Source organism: Cynocephalus volans, chromosome 9, assembly GCF_027409185.1.
Source record: "Cynocephalus volans isolate mCynVol1 chromosome 9, mCynVol1.pri, whole genome shotgun sequence".
NCBI lineage: Eukaryota > Metazoa > Chordata > Mammalia > Dermoptera > Cynocephalidae > Cynocephalus > Cynocephalus volans.
The window spans coordinates 6335598-6355924 of record NC_084468.1 but is presented as its reverse complement, the minus strand read 5'-3'; the positions used below and the strand labels follow the sequence as shown (position 1 = coordinate 6355924).

At 41.2% G+C, this 20327-nt stretch overlaps 1 protein-coding gene across 1 annotated transcript in view; it reads right to left on the bottom strand.

The window, feature by feature from the left end:
* Positions 1-20327, bottom strand: part of EVC2 (EvC ciliary complex subunit 2) — a 149723-nt gene that overhangs the window by 8610 nt on the left and 120786 nt on the right. Inside the window, exons 17-18 of the mRNA XM_063108511.1 lie at positions 9202-9429; positions 1908-2122 (exon numbers count right to left, since the gene is read on the bottom strand). Coding sequence (XP_062964581.1) covers positions 1908-2122; positions 9202-9429 — 443 coding nt within the window. The remainder of the gene's footprint in view (positions 1-1907; positions 2123-9201; positions 9430-20327) is intronic.

Below are 20327 nucleotides of genomic sequence, written 5' to 3'. Positions count from 1 at the left end.
CTGAGGCACAGCTTAAACAGCAAAGAATTTATCTGAGCCAAGTGTGAGTGACCGCAGCCCAGGACATGCTCCCAGTTACTCTGGGAAACACTCTGAAGAACAAAGCAGTTTGAGCTTGTCAAGGACAGAAGACCAGTCGGAAGTGGGGAGGTTACGAAGGTTGCTGTCAGACGCCGTGATGTGTGCGCGCGCCTCTCAGCAGTCTAGGCAGTAAGGGCTGGGGTGGCAGTCTGTCCGACGGTCCTCAGCTGGGACTTGTTTTCAGTCTGATGGGAGGTGTGTGGAATAACAGTCAACAGGTGGTTGGCAAATGTGTTGGGCATTATTTTTCCAGGAGACTGTGACCCTTGTGATTGACTGGAAAAGTCTGAAAGTCCAGGGTGTCTTTGGATGTGATTGACTCCAAGAGTTCAAAACTTCAGGTTGTCTTTGGAGATGTGCCTAAAGCCCAAGCTGAAATGGCCTCCCAACCCCTCTTTAGGTGCCTTGACCAGATTGATATCGTTTTCTTTCATCATTAAAAAAAAAAAAAATTTTTTTAGACCTCTATATAGAGAGAGGTGCAGAAGAGGTTTGCTTGTTTGCTGTCCTCTTCCTGCCTACACTGCTCCACAAATAACATATCAAGGAGGGTCGTCAAAGTGAGAAGTTTCATGAAAGCCATAAGGAGACTTTTCTGTGTCATTACAGGGTGATCTGTGATCCTACCTTGAAAACTCTGCCTGAGTCCTCATGGCCATGACCAGGAAGACTAAGATCTGGGGTCTATACCCACCAGGCACCCTTGTGTTGGAGCAGACCCAGACCATTTTCCAAGGGTGGTCCTGGCTCTGACCACAAGACGGGGTGGGACCTTTTCATATGAGGCTTCCTGACTTCCACGCAGGGGCCTGTTTAACCCATCCCTCAGCCACTGAAAGTTGGCTTCATGGATCCGCCCCACATTCTTACTATTAAAACCTAATCCTTTTGCAGGTACAACTCAAAGCAAAGCTTCATCACAAGCAATCTCCTCCAGGGATCACATGAATGAATATTATATACCCTAAAATCCCAGCTTAAATCAGCACCTCTGAGCATTTCCTTCCAACCCGACAGATTCAGCCCCCCTCGTATGATCATTTCAATCGAACTGAACTGCACTTTGATGCTGTGCTTACACAGAGAAGCATGAGCATATACATTAAAATCACCTGTAACCTCACCACCCAGAACTCACATCCATTAAAGTTTGGACTGTTTCCTTCCAATTAATTTGTGTGTGTGTTTTCAAAAATTAATCACACTGTATATAGTTTGTACTCTATCCTTTTCACATCAATATGATATTCACAGTGGAAAATTATGGAGCTGTTAAAAATTATGATTTTTAAAGAGTTCTTAATGCCATGGGCAAAGGCTATTTGTCTAATATTAATTGAAAAGAATACAAAGAACAAAAAAAGAAGATGGTTCACAAAAGCAACATATAAAATACTTTGTTTATGCTGAAATTGGAATAAGACCTTTAATTTGTTGCCTTGTGCCAATGTCAATTCCTGATTTTGATCAAGTACTATGATTATGCAAGATGTGAGCAATTGGGGGCTACTGGGGGGACCTCTCCATACTATTTTCACAACTTCTTGTGAGTCTATAATTACTTCAAAATAAAAAGTTTAAAAATATGATGTTTAGTAAAACATCAATGATATTAAAACCAAAAAATAAGTAAATAAATTTTAGAAGATGTCAGGGAAGAAGAAATACGCTTCAAAGCCAGCAGCTTGTGCCTGAGCGCTTGGATGACACCTTAGGCAGGAGCGTGGGATCCCAGGTGGACGATGTCCAGCTGAGCTGGAGAAGCCAGGTTCCTGCAGGCCTGCAGGGGACTAACACCACCCAGGGACACTGGGCACATGGCCTACCTCTGCTGGTGGTGCTCCAGTAACTTCTGACTCTTGCTCAGGGCTTGCCTCAGGAGAGCGGACACCTGCCTTTCAGAATCCACTTCCCCAGGCTCGTTCAGAAGCTCGGGCCCATCGGCCACCCACTGCTGCCAGCTTGCCAGGGCCTGCTGCTGCTGGGCCGCCTCCTGCTGCGCCAGCTGGTCCTCCAGCTTCCTCTCCAGCTCCTGGAGCTCCTGCATGAGAAGGGGGCGGGTGGTGAGTCCCACTGCAGAAGGCAGGAGGGCTACAGGACAAAATCTGACCTCCTCTGCACAGTACTGGAAGCCTGGCACAACCTGGTCAGCCTGGCTCCCCTGTGCAGCCTGCCCCACTGTGCAATGTGGCAGCACTGTAACCTCTCACACCCCAATGCCTCTGCTCCTGCCGCTCCCTCCACCTGCAGTGCCTCCCCCTGTTTACTGCAGCAAAGGGCTCCCTAAGTCCCTCGGGAGATGGAGATGCCTTCTCCTCACGTGCCCACACACTACCTTGTATACGCCCCATTTTTGCAGTCACCCAAAACCACTGTTCTGTACTTTTTGCTAGAGTATGAGCTTCTTAATGGCAGTGTTGTGTCTCCTTCTTCCTGTCTGCAGTGCTTAGCACCGTGCTTGGCAGCTGGCAGCTGGCTCTTGTCACCAGCACATTGTTCAGTACCTGCATGCACCCACCATGCACGGAAGCCGTGCTGGAACATAGCAACTGCAGCTAATGCTGATGGTACTTAATATCATTGAATCCTTATAAGAACTCTCTGGAATACATACTCTTATCTCTCTTGTTTACAGATGAGGAAATCACGGCAGAGTGAGTTAAAGTAATTTGCCAGGTGATGCAACTATCTAGTGACAGCCAGAATTTGAGACTAGGCGAGCGGGCTCCAGTGTTTGCATTTCTAACCACTAGGTACACTGCCTCTCACTGGCCAAACAGAAGAAATCTGCTTTCTTAGACCACCAGAATCAGATAATCTCAGCATAAGAAACTGTCGCCAGCTTGCTTAGGTGGGTAATGCAGGTAGGCAGGGTGGCCCCAGGCCTTGGAGAATGCAAACACATTTAGCCTATGTTCATGAGATTGTCCAGTGCTGTAAATAGGGGTGGAGGATGGGGTGGGGTTTAATCCTAAGAAGTCCTGAATGGCCTTCATCAGGGGATGGTGGTCCTTGAACCTCCTAAAATATGTACAAAATGGTCTGCCTTCTTGCAGAGGGGCCAAAGCTTGCATCAAATTCTTGAAAGAGTCTCAAAGCCCCCAAAGGCTCAGAAACACTACTCAAGAACCATGAATCAAGACAGAAGGAAAAAAAAAAATACCAGCCAGAAAGGCAAACTGAGGCCATAGCACGGAGAGACTTAGATATAAGTCAAGCTCTTGGGTTTTGTCCCCAGGGCTGTGGGAAGCCTCTGAATGCTACTGAGCAGGGCTTCTAACACGCTGAGATTTGTAACTATGACTGTCCCTCTCGCTGTAGCATCCTGAATGGAAACATAATCCAATACAGAGTTTCCAACAGTGTGTTCTGCAGGCTGTCAGCATGACCAGGAGCCTGGGTCAGAGACCAGACTTCTACTGAGATGCCAGCCCCACCTCACTGTAAGGGGACGGAAGGCTCAAGCCCTAGCATGTTGGTGTCACCAGAGGAAGCAGTGGAGCATGGGAGATGGCCTTTCGAGTAACGTGTGAGCCCTGGTTAGGAATAGAAAATAAGGTGGAAATGAGTCTTGCTGTTGATAATCTGCTGATGGCAAGTGCTCCTAGAGCCCCAGTCCCGTCTCCCAAGGCCCTGCTATACCCCGTGCATCTGCCTGCCACTTAGCACAACTGGAATCCAAAGCCTAGTTCTGGAACTGTGTTCTTTAACATCTGCTTCCCTCACTAGGTGTTAAATGCTGAGGACGGGGACACAGTGCCTGGCTCATGGAAGAAGTAACAGTAACAATCATAATCATAATCATAATCATAATGATGATGACGGCAGCTAGGATTTATGTAATGCCTATACTGTGCCAGATTTGATTCTCAATATTCTTACATGATTAGTTTATTTAATCTTCACAAAATAACACACGGTAGAAATTTATTCTTATCCCATTGTATAGATAAGGTAACTGAGGCACAGAGTATAAGTAAGTCTCCAGGAGTCACAGAGCTGGGCAAGAGGCACAGTCAGGAGTGACTTCAGGTTTCTCTGACTCTGGATCAATCTCTCATCTCCACTGCCTCTAGTAAGCACTCCATAGGTATCTATTGAATGAACGAACAGACAGATGATGGATGGATGGATGGGTGGGTGGGTGGATGGATGACTAGGTGGAAGGAAGGGGTGGGTGAATGGATGAATGGATGTAAAGATGGACGGATGGACAGAAAGGTAGATGGATGGATGGGTAGATAGATAGAGCTCCAGGCCCTTTGTTGGCCTCGAGGGATTAAGGGGTGAATGAGACATGGTCCCCAGACTCTGAAAACTCACAACCTAATGAGGCAGACAGTTGTGTAAACACAGTCACAATGATGGGAAATGCCATCACCTGCTCTCACAGAGATTCAGGATGGAGTGTTACGGGAGCACAGGGCTGGGAGACCACTGCTGCCCAAGGGAATCATGATGGCTTCACAGAGAAGGCAACATTTGGGCTTTTCTTAACATATGGAGAGGAGTTTGCAAGAGGCGCAGCAGAAGCATTCTCGGCAGAGATCCCTCAAAGAGAGGGGGCCTGAATGTGTCTCGAGTGCTTAGGGAGCAGCGAGGACCCAGGTGCTAAAACATAGGGTCTCAAGGAGGGAGTCGGGAGAGGTGAGATGTTTAAATGTGGAGCTGTGGGACGGGGCTGTGAATGATCATTTTTATCTTTCAGAAAGGCAGGTGGACCTTAACTTTAGGACAGAAGCACGGGCTGCGGAGGCAGAAGGTCTCGAGTCAGCTTTCAGGCTACTGGACCTCAGTGAAATGACTTAACCTTCTGAAGCCTCAACTCCTTCATCTGTAGAATGGGTGTAAAGATGTCATAGGGGAACTTACTGTTGGAACACCTTACATGGTGCCTCGGACTTGACGAGAGCTCAGTTCGTGTTAGCTAATGTTAATGCTATTCTTGTTTCTCAGGTCTAGATATGTCAGAGCGGTGGAGCCAGGCAGCCAAAGTCAGAAGTGAGAAAACTCAGGCAGAATCAACAGAGGGATGACCAGGGGCACGTGGGCAGTCAGGCAGGGGAAACACAAAGGGTCAGGCTTGGAGAAGTGGATGCACAGCAATTTAAATGGAAATGCAAATACGGTGGGTACCGTTAGTTTGTGGTCACATCGTCTGTCACGAGCAAGTCCATCCTATTGAAATTTGCCCATCACTGCCCCTGGACTCTCTGATCCAACTGTACCTGCAGATATTCCAATCTCACAAAATGAGTCTAAATCTTTCTTCAGATGAGGTGCACTTGGTATAGTTTTCTTAGTCATTTCTTCCAAAACATTTCATTTCATGTTTTTTTAGTTCTCCTGTATGTTTAACAGCTTAAATGCCCAATCCCAATAGGAAAGTGATTTACACAGAATGATAAAATTGCAGAATGAAAGTCTAGTTATCTAGAGCAGAACAACAGGCTTGCCTTCCCTCCAAATGCAAACCAAGGAGAAAAACGCGCATCATCTCCATGGCCTTCCCAGCAATTTAGTAACACGACGTCATCTGATCTACTCTCAGTTGCTTCCAGTACAGGACTTAGGGACTCTTCACTGCCAAACAAGCTGGAGATAAGAAGCTTTGAAAAGCTTTAAGATAAAATGGAAACTGTAAGTGTTGTACTCCCCAGTTACTAACAGAAATCAGGTGGTCTCAAGTAAAAAGCACCACTAGGTGTTTCAGGGCTGACTGAGGGTGTTTCTCAGGCACTTACAAAGAGTAGCTGAATCGTGAAGTAAAAGCCAGAGGCTCCTAGTTCTCAGTTTGCTCCTGACTCACAAATGACCTCGGACCTGTCCTTCCCTCTGACGGCTCATGTCCTCCATCTGGAACTCAGGGCAGAGGTCCACTTCTGTGCTAACCACCTCAAAGGGCAACACTTGCTGTGGGTTTGGGGTAAGTGCTCTGATGAGCTGTCCTTCTATTATTAACTTGTTAATTTTTATCTTGAATGTGTGTTCAAGTCAATAAAATACTTATTCTGTATATACTAAAATTATCATATGTTTATTCTCCATTGTTTTAATGTTAAACCAACCTTATATTCCTGGGATAAACTCAACCTGGCCATGATGTATTAAAAATTTTTTAGAGATGGCTGGATTATGTTGAATATTTTGTTTACAAATTGTACATGTATGTCCACAAGAAAGATTGAACTTTCATTGTTCATTCTTGGACTATTCATGTCTGGTTTTGGTGTCAAGGTTATCTGAGCATCATGAAATGAGTTGGGGAATATTCCTTATTTTTATAACATCAGGAATAATTTCTCTATGAGACTGGCAAAATACCTTATAGTCTAGTGGTGCTCACCTGTAAAACTATTGGGGTTGGGTGTTTTCTGTGTGTGTGTTGGAAGATTTTTAACTACTGAATTGATTTCTTTCATGATCATAGGGCTATACACACTTTTTTCTGTTTGAGTCAATTTTGGTGATTTATATTTTTCTAGAAAATTCTCTATTTCAGTTTTCAAATTCATCTACATAAAGTTGAGCATAGCATTCTTTTATTTTTAAAAACTCTACTGCATCTATAGTTATGTTGCTTTTTATACTTGTGATGTTTATTTGTCTGTTATCTCTTTTTTAATGGCCTGTCTTGTCAAAGATTTATATACTTCGTTAGACTTTTTTTCCAAAAAAATCAACTTTTCACTTTATTGATTTTTCTCAATGGTAGTTTTTTTTTTTTTTAATTTTGTTTACGCTATACTCCTTCCTCTACTTTCTACAGGTTCATTCATTGTTTACCCACTAACTTTTTATGTGATCTTAACTGTGAGCCTTTATTCTTTTCTAATATATACTTTGGGCAAAAATTTCCCTCTAAAAACTGCTTTGGCTGAATTCCACACATTTTGACATGTCACAGTTACATTACTTTCTTGTGCTATGTATTTTAAAATTTCCATTATGATTCCCTTGACTGACAAATTATTCAGAAGTATGTTTTAAAATTTCCAAAGTCCAAGGTATGGACATCTTGTAAATATCTTTTTTTAAGTGATTTAAACTTAATTGCCCTCGGTCAAAAGGTGGCCAAAATGTTATTGGATAGTCAATTGTTTATAACTGTTCCAGTGTGTGCCGAAGAAGGTACATATTCATTAATGGCTGGCTGTGAGATTCTACATATGCACATTGTTAAATGTGCTGTCCAGTTCATTTGATCAATCAGCCACCGAAAGAAGTGTGCTGCGGTCCCCTGCGATGACAGGTTTATCAATTTCTCCCTGTTCTATCAATTTTTCTTTTTGCTATTTTGAGTCTTTTATGCAGTATATGCAAGTTTAGGATTGCTACATGCTCCAGGCAAATGAAATTTTAAATCAGTTTTGTATTATCTTTAATTCCTTTAACAATTTCATAAAACATTATTTTATATTCTGTGCTGATAATTCGAATACCTAAAGTCTTTGGGATCTTAATCTGTTATTTTTTGTTTCTCCTGCATGTAGGCATCTTGCCTTGCTTCTTTAAGTATTCAGTGACTTTTTTTTTCAATTGCGAGCTTAATCTGTGGAGTCCTGAGATGACCCATTGAGAATATTTTGTCTTTGTACCCGCCAACCAACCTGGAACTATTTTAATTTAACTTATCACCTTGGAGAACTCCTTACTGAATGGCTAAAATACATTCGGATTCTTTCTCCATGTTAGCAGAAGACTTTGATTAAAAATTCACAGGGACTCTTTCCCCCACACCTGGTGAAGGTGTGGAGACAGACAGGTTTTGCCACCAGGTGCCTTTCTCCACTCACCCCTCACTAGAACATTTCATGCCTCCTTTCCCATTCTCTGAAAGTTAATTCCCAAATCCCTGGGTTCCAGATTTTAGCCCTCACCCCATGGCAGAACTAGCTTCTGAATTTGCTTTTACCTACCTCTTTGAGCTCAGCTTACTCTAGGATATATCTTGGATATCCTTGGAGGTTTCCCATATTCTTTTGTGAGCTCATAAAGCATTAAAAAGTATGTTTATTTTTATTTGTCCAGCATCTGGGTGTTTTGTGCTGGAAAACCTATATTGCCTCTACTTCCTTTCTATTCCTAAAATAGTTGTCACAGGCATGATACATAATGTTTGCTCAGAAAACAGTCTTGGACTCTTCAGAGTCTACAGTTGCTTTTCACGTTTTAAAGAAGCACGGGAAATGCCCTTGGCTGACTCAACTGGTATAGTCCATGAACATGACATCACGGGTCAAAATCAGAAATAGATTCAATTTCTGACTCCTCTCATTTATTACCCATGTGGTCTTCACAAAGACCTTGACCTGCCACCTGCCCAACCCCCACTTTCTTTACCTGAGAATGGAGCATCATAACACCACCTGTGTCACAGCATGGCTCAATAATTAACATAACGTATGACAAAGAGCGTAACTGTAAAGCAGCATAAAACCTCAACTATTATTAATCATGCTTAAATGATTCTTAATGAAGAAGTATAGTTAAGTAAACAGTTATTAATGCTTAAATGAGAGCACTGTCAATTTACAACTTACTAGTTCTCGCCTGCCTCACACGAGGTACTCAATAAATGTGAGGTCCTTTTTCCTCACTATAAGTAATTATTGCAATAATAGGTAATATATGAAATTCTAAAATCTACACATAAAGGACCTAAAAGTAGCCCCCCAAACATTTATTACCATAGCTTTCATTTTATGGATATACCTCTCACACCTTGAAAAAATGTGGCACGTACGAATCATGGTAATAATTAGAATTACAAAAATAATAAATAATCCAATATATCATTGCATTTAAATGTCATTCATTGAAAGACGCACTGTTGTTTTTCACAGCGCTGTGAAAGAAATGATACTGCCCTTTAAACGGTGACATGCTGGTGACTAGAAAATGCATCCCAGTTTTAGAGACGTGCAAATTCAATTCGCGCTGCTTCTCAGAGGCATTGAAACAGAGCCCTCTTGGGTTGAGAGAGTGCCGAGCACTCTCATATGAGTCACCTCACTTAATCCTCACCACAACCCTGCAGTATAGACGGGACAGGTGGCTGTAGCCCATTTGAGGGTGGAAGCAACAGGCGGGCACCAGAAAGAACCCAGGAGGACTCACCGGGCTGTGCGACTCCAGGATCTGGGTGCAGGCTGACCTGGTCAGCGTCTCTGTCTCGCTCAGCTCTTCCAGGAGCAGGTCCTGGATGCTGAGGAGGGCAGCATATGCCGACAAGGTCTCCGTCGCCCGGGCCGCCTTCTGGAACTGCAGAGCAGCAAGCGACTCCGCGAAGCATGCCTCCTGGGCCTCCAGCTGCTGCACTCTCTCCCGCAGCAACTCTCCTCGCACCTGGCGGGGGGGATGAGCCCCAAACCAGAGAGCAGTGAGTAGGGGGACAGGGGAGGCGAGAGAGCAGCCCTTCAGAGTTCATTAGCTCAGGATTCGGAGGAACATCCCAAAGGCTTCCAATGAACAAGTGGTGGAAACCTGCTCGGAGCAGCCAAAGGCAGCAAGGATGTTGGTGCTTTTAAGGTCTAGCTGTCATTTCCTCCCTATTTGTCATCCTCAAAGGTGAACCAAACCCCACTGCCATCCTGCTGAGAGCCTTTCAAAGGCCCCTCATTTCCTTGTGGGAAGTTCAGACTTCTTGACAGTGTCCAAGGCCCTCCTACCCGATCCCAGATAAAGTACTCTGGAAGGGTCTGGAAGGTTCTGCCACCTCCCACCCACGCGCCTGGGACTTTGCCATTCCAGATCATTCACTTGCCTACGCTCCACGCTCTTTGTTGTCTGTGGATCGTGCTCTTTGCTATGACTGAAACGCCCTCCATCCTCATCTTCCTAAAAATCTACTGTTTGTTCTTTGAGTCTCTAGTTCCCAGTGAGCCCCTCCGAAGCATCCTCAACTTCTCTGTGTTTTCCTCACTCCGTGCTTGTCTCCCATGTGTCACTCACCAGGACAGGCACTCCCCCAGGGCAGGGCAGGGCCCAGCACATAAGACTCAGTAAATTCTAGATGCATGCAGGAACCCATTCACTCCGTTCTCTCACTCAACAGAGTAGTTCATTTCATTCTCTCCCACCACTACCTCTGATAGTCTCTACAGCATTTCTACATGTAGGACGTTGTCTGATGCTTCTCAGACTTCACGACCCCAGCCCCTAAAGGCAGGTCACTGTAAATAGGTAATCCTCTCCCCTGCACAGCGCAGCGAGATAAAGCACAAACCAAAAAGCAGCCTGTACAAACATAATACTTCTTTGAAATCTTTTGTTTCATCTTTAGAAATGTTGAGAATTTTATTCACAACAGCCAAATTATAAAAGCAACCAAAGCGTCCACTGATGGATGAATGGATAAACAAAATGTGTTATATTCATACAATGGAATATTATTCAGTTTTAAAAAGGAAGGAAATTCTGACACATGCTGCAACATGGATGAACCTTGAGGACATTATGCTGAGTGAAATAAACCAGACACAAAAGGACAGATACTATATGATTCCACTTGTATGAGGTCCCTAGAGTCGTCAAAATCAGAGACAGAAAGTAGAATGGTGGTTGCCAGGGGCTGGGAGGGGAATGGGGGTTGTTTAACGTGGACGGAGTTTCAGTTTTGCAAAATGGAAAAGTTCTGGAGATGGACAGTGGTGATGGCTGCACAACAGTGTGAATGTGCTTATGCCATTAACTACATACTTAGAATTATTAAAATGGTAAGTTTTGTGTGATATGTGTTTTATCACGATAAAAAAACAGAAAAAAGTAGAATTTTGTTTCATGTATGTAAACTGTTTTTAATATTCACACATTGATATTCAGATGTTTCAAGGCAGTCAACATCAGGAAAAATATTTACATGAGTAGAGGCTGGCAGGAGATGACGGCCCAGGTTTCTCCCATGACTGCACAACCCTCACGTGCCTGTCCATGTGTCCCTTAGAAGAATACAAGTCTTGGTTTGAAAAGCTCAGATTTCACACTATTTGTTTTTCAGGAAACACTCTAATCCTATGAAAAGGTAAAAAAGTGCTCTAAAGAAGGCTAGAGGTTGTAGGCTAGGGGAAGGATATTTCTGCCTGGAGTGACATGCAAAGTCTTCTTGGAGAGAAGGTGCCTGAGACAGGCCTTGGAGAAGAACTGGAAATGGAACACAGCTCTGCAAGGACATACGCTGTGAGCTCCTGCATCATATCTGGTCTACAGAAAAGCCCTCGCATGTCAGGGGCCAGAGGCAGTGCACTGAATCGTGGTGGGAAAACACGGCTCCCTGGAAGGAAGAAAGGCTCATTTGACATTCCCTGCTTGACATTCCCATGCCACAATCAGGAGAGTGAACACAATCGGCACCCCCAAAGATTCCTCATGTGCTCAGTAATCCCACCCCCCACCGCACCCCCAGCAATCATGATCTGCTTTCTGTCACTATTGATTAGTTTGCACTTTCTAGAATTGTGTTTTGTTTTGTTTTGTTTAAATAAATGGAATCATACAGTACGTGCTGTTTTTTTCTGGCTGTTTTCACTCAGCATAATTATTTTGAGATTTTTCTTTAATCACCTTCTTCTGGATTGAGTATTTCTTATGCTTTCCATTTCCTGCCACAATTTGGTTATAACGTACCTTGGAATACTTTCATCTAAGTCTCTTATGAAACTTGGGATTTGCTAAACTTCTCGAATCTGCGAGTGTATGATTGTTGTCACATTTGGAAAAAATTCAACTATTATTTCTTCTAGTATTTTTCTGTCCCCTTTCTCTCTCCCCTGCTTCAGGAAATCCAATTACTCATATGTTAGGCCACTGAAGTTGTCCCACAGCTCACGTTTGCTCTCTTCATTTTTCCCTATGCTTTCATTTTAGACAGTTTCTATTGTGATTTCAAGTAAACTAATCTTTTTTTCTCCAATGTCTAATCTGCTGTCAATTCCCATGTATATATCATACATAGTTTTCTTCTTTAGAAGTTTGATTTGAGTCTTTTTATATCTTCCATATCTCCACTTAACCTTTTTTGAACATATGGAACACAGTTATAATGTCTGTTTTAATGTCATTCTCTGCTAATTTTAACGTGCGTGTCAGTTCTGAGTTGGTTTCAATTAATCAATTTTTCTCTTCATTAGGAGTCATATTTGCCTGCTTTGTTTCACACCTGGTAATTTTTAATTGGACTATAGACATTGTGGATTTTACCTTGTTTGGTTCTGGATATTTTTGAATTTCTATAATTATTCTTGAGCTTTATTTGGGGATGTAGCTAAGTTACCTGGAAACAGGTTGATTTTTTTCTGATCGTGTTTTTAAGATCTCTTAGGAGGGACCAGAGCAAAATTTGGCTCAGGGCTCACTATTCCCACTGCTGAGGCAAGGCTATTTTTAGTACTGTATCAGATGCTCTCTGAATTATGAGGTTTTCCAGTCTTGCTGTAGGGAACTGTCACTATCGCCAGCCCTGTGTGAACACTGAGTACTCTTCCCTCTAAACCTTTTGGGTGGTCCTTCCCCTGGCTTTGGGTAATTTCCTCACATGCATGTGCTAAGTAGGTTTCAGCTGAATACTCAAGAGGACCCTGTGGATATCTCTGGAGGTCTCTCTCTGTGCAGCTCTCTCTTTCCTGGTATTCTGTTGTGAAAGTTTTCAGAATCAAAATGTGATCACTTGTGTTAACAAACAAACAAACAAACAACAACAACCTTGACAAATAGAGCAGGGAAAGGCCATAAAAGGAAAGATTCTCACGCACATATGCCTGATAACAAGAACTAGCACCAAGGACTCTGCAAAACCACAGCCTTACACAAAGACCATCACAATCTTACATAAAAAATACTTCCGCAAGGACATCTGCCCAACAACTGTCTGTCCAAACTCAGACTGGCATCACCCTTGTTACCAATCCTTGTAGCCAAGGATAATTATCCCCAAACAATTATGCACTCCTACATCATCTTTCCTTTAAAACCCTTTGTCTTCCTTTACTTTCCCAAATATGCACATAGTTTACTATGGCACATGCATTCTCACTGCAATGCTCTATTCCCAATTAAACTCACTATTCTTTCAGACAGCTTCTCTCTGTTTGTTATTTTGTTAACATAAATGGTGTGCAGAGGTGGGGCCTGGAGTAAGAATCACCCTCAGGAGGAAACAGAAGGTGTGCAGTATTCTCTTGAGTCCTTTGAGCTCTCTGCTTCTATGACTCACCTATTCTGCCCTGGTGAGTCCTCTTTCAGGTAGAGCCTCCCTCTTTCTGGCAGAAGTTCTTTCTTACTTTAATTGGGAATTGGTTTGGTTATAAGGTTGCCTTAAATAAAGGATCTGACATCCTTCCTAGGAAGAGTAAACACTTGTCTTTTCCGGCAAGTCCTTTATGGTATAAAAACAACTGTCTTTGGTTTGACTACTCTGGTTTCCACTGAATTTACATTCTGTAAGGTATATCTTTTCTGGTAAATTCATGTTTGGATTCTGTACCCATAGTTTAATATTTGGTTTGATCTGCATGCCCAGGTTAAAATTTTTGTGAACACTCTGATTTTGGTCTCATTTTGGTTTAGTTTACATGTCTGTAAATGACTTGGCTCTTTTCCCTTCCTGTTTCTAAAAATCTTTCAAGAGAAAAATTAAACATTTTAAATGGTGGGTGCAGGATGGCTAGTAGTTAAAAGCCACTAGAATAGATGCCACCACCTAAAAGTCTGGTCCAAGATCTTGACCTTCTCTGACAGGATTTATAAGATCTTCTTCGCTCTTGGGAGATTAATAAAAAATGGAATAGGATTCTCAAACATCAAGGCATCCCGGGTTTCCTAAGACTACAGCCAACGACATGATTTTTTTCTCATGCATGTTTTCAATTGCCATCACGGAGATCATTTGAACTCCCCAAGTTTGGGATTTTTTCAGTTACTACCAAACTAAGAGACTACAACTATAGAGTTAACGTGTAGAGACTTCTAAGTTCTCTATTTCTCTATTTTTTTTACTCTGCCTACATTACTAACTCTTCTGCAGGTATTGAGATAAAACTCACTGCTTATGGCATTCCAGCCAAGATTAAAAAATAATGTTTTAAAAAGTATCTTAAACGGCTTTCAAGTTAATGGCTTTACAAATTACAATAGCTCCATGGTAATCTTCTATAACCTAGAAACCTAGACACCTTTTGGAAGTATAGATTTAGTTTTGCATGACTAACAATTGCTTAGGGTAATGGAACAGTTAAGTCAAGGATTAATAAAATAAAATAAACTAGATAAATGTTTATTAAAAGTATGCTCTCAAATCTAACAGGTCAGGATCTTGAGCTCAGAGCAATAATATAAGCTATCTCTGTCCAGCATAACCTTTGCTTCGTCTGCCGTGAATGGGCCAGAAAAAGCTGAAGGAAAAAAATAACTTACAAAATGCTTCCCCACCCACACTGACTGGTCAAACAAATCAGACCAGCAAATGAAAGATAGACTTGTTACTAAAAATTCAAGCTGTTTAGAAAGTTTTGTTTTTCTTATGCAATTCAGTCAGACCTAGTAGCTAAAATGTAAACATTAAAAATTTAACCCTAAACTCATTTGAAACTGAAACTGAAAAAAAAAAAAAAAAAGGGTAAAAAGTTTTACTTTGAAAATCAAGCTGCTGTAAAAACTGCTTTACCCAAAATTTTGGTCCACAGCCATCATCAGATTATCTATAGAGGCAAATAAAGTTTAGCGACGTGAACAGCCCCAGTTTGTCTGAAAAATAATTTAGATCCAATTGTCTTTAATAACTGGTGAGTCTGTCTTACTATATCACGATTAAAATGAAAGTTATAAGGTCTTCATTTGTTTGTATGTCTGTTTAGGTGTGTTTACACATATATACATGTATTATGTTGTATGTTGTGTCTACATGATAAACTCTGGTAGAGTCAGCCAAAGATCCTTAATTTTTTTTTCCATTCAGATTGGCTAAATGAGAGCTCAGATAAAATATATACTAATTAATCCAAATGTTTTTAATTCACATGACTTAGATAAATCTTTAACAAATAAGCTGGTTTTAAATTTGTTAATAAAATAAAAATAAAAATAAAAATGTCTTCAAAATTATCAGCATACATTTTTGCCTGGGTTTACTGGTCAGAAAGGACAATATTGGTCTGTTAGATGTTTTAAAGTGTTAGAGTTTGACAGAAAGGTTAAAACTATAAAACCAGCTTAAAACAAAATGATCTTTGATTATGAAATTCTTTGTTAAGTAAGACTAGTTTAATATTGCTGGTTTAATGAAAGCAACTATATCTTCTGACTTTTCAGCAAGATACTAATATGTTTAACTTTAAAGTTCCTACTTAGGTGAACATCTCATACTCGCAAGCTATAAAAACAGTTAACAGGGAGATAACTTAAAAAGATACTAGCTATGTCCAATATCTTAGTTTTTATAAGTAGAATTGTTCAGAATAAATAAATTAGCTAAATGAATGGAATAAGCATTTATAAATAAACTTTTCATGTAATTTAAACTCTTAAAGTTATGTTAAATTCAATGATAGATACTCACTAAATGTTTCGGTCATTTCCAAATAAGATACAAAAACTGAAACATAAATGAACTTAACATACATATAAATTTGTTCTTGGCTTTTAAATTTTATAGAAGGGTTAAATACATTTCAATCTATTAATACACATAAAAAATAACGTTATGGGGAAATATGCTTTTAAAATTATAAAATGGTTCTCATCTATAAAATACTGATATTTGACAAACTGTTCAAAATTGCTTGCTTCCTAAGTTTTCACTAGGAATTAGGGTTACTAAGAGTTAAAAAGTCTAATTAATATACATAATTCTATATAAAAGTGCACGAAAATACAATGTGTTTTTGATGAGAAAAATGATATAATAGGCATAAAAATGTGTTCTTTATAGGGAAAAAGAATAATTTTGCCTAAATTCAGAGGTTATTTAAGGTTGTTTTTAAAAAAAGAAAACTTAAGAAGGAAACAGAAAAAGGTGGAAAGGAAGCAGAAGTAGGAGAGAGGGAGACGTGAAGAAATTTATAAACATATAAAGATGCATTTTTGGTTAGGAAGGTTAAACAGAAAAGAGAATAATTGTGTATGAGAAAGAATCTTGTGTAGTAAATTTTTGTCCTAAAGTAAAATGACTGGTTATTCAGGAAAGTGGAGGAGGTGGACGTATAGCACACAGCATAGAGTCTAGAGCATGTTGACAAAGGTCTGAGTAGGTCATAAAGGGCCCGGGAAGTGTGAATTTATGAAAAAAAAAATTGTGTGCGATTAAGTTGGCTATCATTAGAAGGGAATAAAAATTGTTACTGCCTGGCAGGCTCAGAACCTTAAGACTGAATGTAAAATCCAAAGTCTGCCTTGGTTTGACTTCCTAGCCTCAAGAGGTATTTTTGAAATCTGGGATTTCCACACAGTCAATGTAGAGAGGAAAAAGTTATGCTTCTAAAGAAAAGCTATAATACACCCATTAATAGATTGTAGCCCTGCACATTGTATTTGAGTTTTTGTGATCTACCTGTAGGATGAACTAGATCCTAAATTTTTCTAGGTTCTCCCAATCCAACCTTCTTCCACAGAATTACTAAAAATGGAAACTGTTCTGTTCCAGAAGCCCCATAAACTAAAACTAGATTTTTAAAAAACATTTATTTATTGTGGCTGGCCAGTATAGGGATCTGAACCCCTGACCCTGGCGTTATAACACCATGCTCTAACCAACCGAACTAACTGGCCAGCCCCAAACTAGATAAATTTTAAGGAACAAGTCTCATGCCTGATTTGTGGGCCATACAAAAAGTTCACCAAACCATCCGATGCCATAACCCAAGACATTTAAACTGCAATCCAGGACAAGTTTACAGTTTCACACTATAGACAGCTTTCCTTCAGATGTCAGAACAAGACTCCGACATATATATTACGATATACAAGGAGACTCTTACCCCTCATAATGTAGACCTTTTTCACTTGACAGGATAAAGGTCATTTGATTTATTCAAGTGATTGCCTTTAAACTTAGGTTCATGGCTCAAAACCATTATGTGAAGTGGGACTGTCATATTATTATTAATTTTACTTGTGTATTTTTCTTTTCAAATTTTGTACCTGTTACTTGTTAAATTCTTGAACAAATACCACCCCTAACAGAATAATGCTGGCCCAGCGTGTTGAGATGGTAACATGCCTACACGACAGACAAAATTGAGCTTACGAGTGAACTTCAGGTAGACTTAGCCCGAGAACCATATCCTTCTCATCTCCCTTGCTGCTCAAATGTGGTTGAAAAGGTTTTGACACTGACTTCTAGCCACGGTTGTTCACTCCCTCCAATGCGGGACCAGACCTGTGACCCAGGATAAGTCCATCCGCGTGCCGAGGGACATCAAAACCTACCTGCAGGGTGATTGATCAGTGATGCTTTTGGAGAAACATCTTGATCAAAAGGGGGACATGGGAAAGCAGTCAGAGTCAAAATGGAGTCGTTCGTGTTAAAACAAAAACAAACAAAAAAAGTCTGACAAACAGAGCAGGGAAAGGCCATGAAGTAAAGGATTCTCATGCATGTATGCCTGCTAACAAAAACTATCACAATGGACTTGCAAAACCACAACCTGCACAAAGACTGCTGCGACCTTACACAACAAATACTTTTGCAAGGACATCTACCCAATAACTGTCTGTCCAACCTCAGCCTGGTGCCACCCTTGCTATTGATCCTTGTAGCAAAGATAATTATCCCCAAACAATTTTTTGCTCTTCCATCACTTTTCCTTTATCACACTTTATCTTCCTGTACTTCCGTGAGTACGCACCGTATACTGTGGCATGTGTATGCCCACTGCAATGCTCTATTCCCAATTAAACTCATTGTTCTTTTAGAGAGCCTCCCTCTGTCTGTTAGGTAGGTTAACACTGTCCTGTCAAATCTAGGGGACTTGGCTTCCCCCAAATCTTAGCTCGTCTCCTCCACTCAGGGACCCACCAGGTTCTGCCTGGGTTCCTTCTTGCTGTGCTGCAGCCTGGAAACCCTTTCAGGGAGTAGCTGGGATGATCGGTCATAGGGCTCAACTGATTTGTTTACCCTTTTTTAGGGATCACTTTGACTGCTGTCCAGGGTCCTGAAACCATTGTTTCATATATTTTGTTCAGTTGTTTGTTTTTAGGTGAGGAATATTTCTAATCCTTTTTATTCTGTCTTGGTCAGAAGCAGAAGACCCTCATAAGGTTATGTTAATTATTAAGTAACCTAATACTTTTAAGCGCTTGGAACAGTGTCCGACACACTGGAGCGTTTAAACAATGCTAGCTGCTGTTGGTGGTGGTGGTGGCGTTACTATTATTACCAAGAGTAAAAGATGGTGGGGCCATAGGGGAGATCCATACCTAGTGCTATGGCAATTTAGGAGGCAGTGGAGGAATCAGTGTGAAGACACTGGCATTTGGACCGGGTGTTGAAGGAGCCGGCAATTTGGCAAGAGGAACAGCATGAACAGAGGCACCAAGGCAGCAGTTTAGTGAGAGTCTGAATTGGACCAAAGCTAAAAGGAGACGCGGAAGACAACACAATCACAGCTGGGCAGAAACCACACTGCAGAGGCCCTGACTGCACGGGAAGGTGACCTCCTGAGACACTGGGAAGGGCTGTGGCAAGCCAGCTGGAGAACCCACAACGGGAAGAACATGCGTGACAGGGAGGTGAGCAAGAAATGAGTGAGAAATCTCTATCATGCACCTGTCCTGAGCTCAGATTTTCATGTTACCTCCATGTGGTCTCAACCTTTGCTTGTTGGGTAGGTGGCAGTCCAAGTGTCCTTAAGGCCCAGTCCCCAATGAAAATACAGGGCAGAGAGAGGAGGCCACAAGGGACAGCTCAAGTTTTATTTATGCAAATGCAAACCTAGCATGTGGACAAAGCATAAAGCCTTTTGTGTGTGCAGTAAGAACATGAACAGTGAAATTAAAAAGACTCTCCAAAATCCTTCCTTCTTCTTCTTTGGAAAGCTTAATTTGTTAATTCCAGCTTCATAAGGATGTGTCTCTAGAGAGGGTTTTAATCCTTGTCTAAAAGAACCCCTCGGAAAGGACACAGATTTGCATTTCTATGAGATATTAATGACAGATTTCATTAAATATTCAAGCCGTCTATAATCACAAAAATTCACTTGCAAAATAATATGCTGCTAAATACTCTTATTTTAAAAGTGGGAAGTTCAAACTATTTCCTTACTAATTTTCCCTGACAGCATATGTGGATTTCAAAGGAGAACTTTCTTCTCTACATTGGTATGTCCTTGAAATGCATAATAAAATCAACCCATGTCAACAAGCAGAAAGTCACTGGGATTCTAAGGAGTTCAGTAAATCACACCCTCCTTCTTTCCCAAGGCTGGACACAAATACAACTAGATGCCTGGGTGAGCCATACAGACATCAAACGTCAGCATTAATATTGATAAAAACTAGATTGGAGAATGCAGCTCAGATGCATCTCCAAACAGGAGGCCTCCCCACCAAATTCACCACTTAATGACGGAGAATGAAGCTTCCTCCAGGCATGCAGGCTCCCAGGGAGAGGGGAGGGGTTGAGCTGAGCCTGCCAGATCCTTCCTTAATTGCACCCTTCACATAACGTCCAGCTTGGAGAAAAGCAGGCAAGAGGCCAGGAGTGTCACTAGTAAAGTCCCTCCATGTAGAAAGAGAGGGGTCCAGAGAGAGGTCACATAAAGAATCTCGCATTCAAACATTGGGAGGAGAAGGCTAACAAAATGCTGTTTAAGTATAAGCATGCATTTGAAAATTCCCACTCTGGGGTTGGTCCTCTCAAAAAGGCAGATGGTTTAACCTGTGTTCTGCTGGGTAAGTGCAAGATGCCCAGAGGAGTAAAGTGGACTTAGTAAAGTTTTATTGGATTAATATGTGTAGAATGAAATACTGTCTTGCTAAATAAATATCAATAGTGCTTAAACTTTAGAGACAAAAAATTAATTTCTATGCCTGGAAAGATACTACCAACCACATGTACCACCTATATAATAATCAAAGTGCAAGTATCTCAGACAATTGAGGGGCACTGCCTTACACCACTGGGCATAGTTTTGTTATGTTTTGTTTAAGACTGGTACATTATCTCTTGCGTATAAGCTTACTACTGAAATAGCTGTGTGACCTGGACAAATTGCTAAAACTCTCTGAGTCTCAGTTTTGTCTGTGAAAAGGAAGCA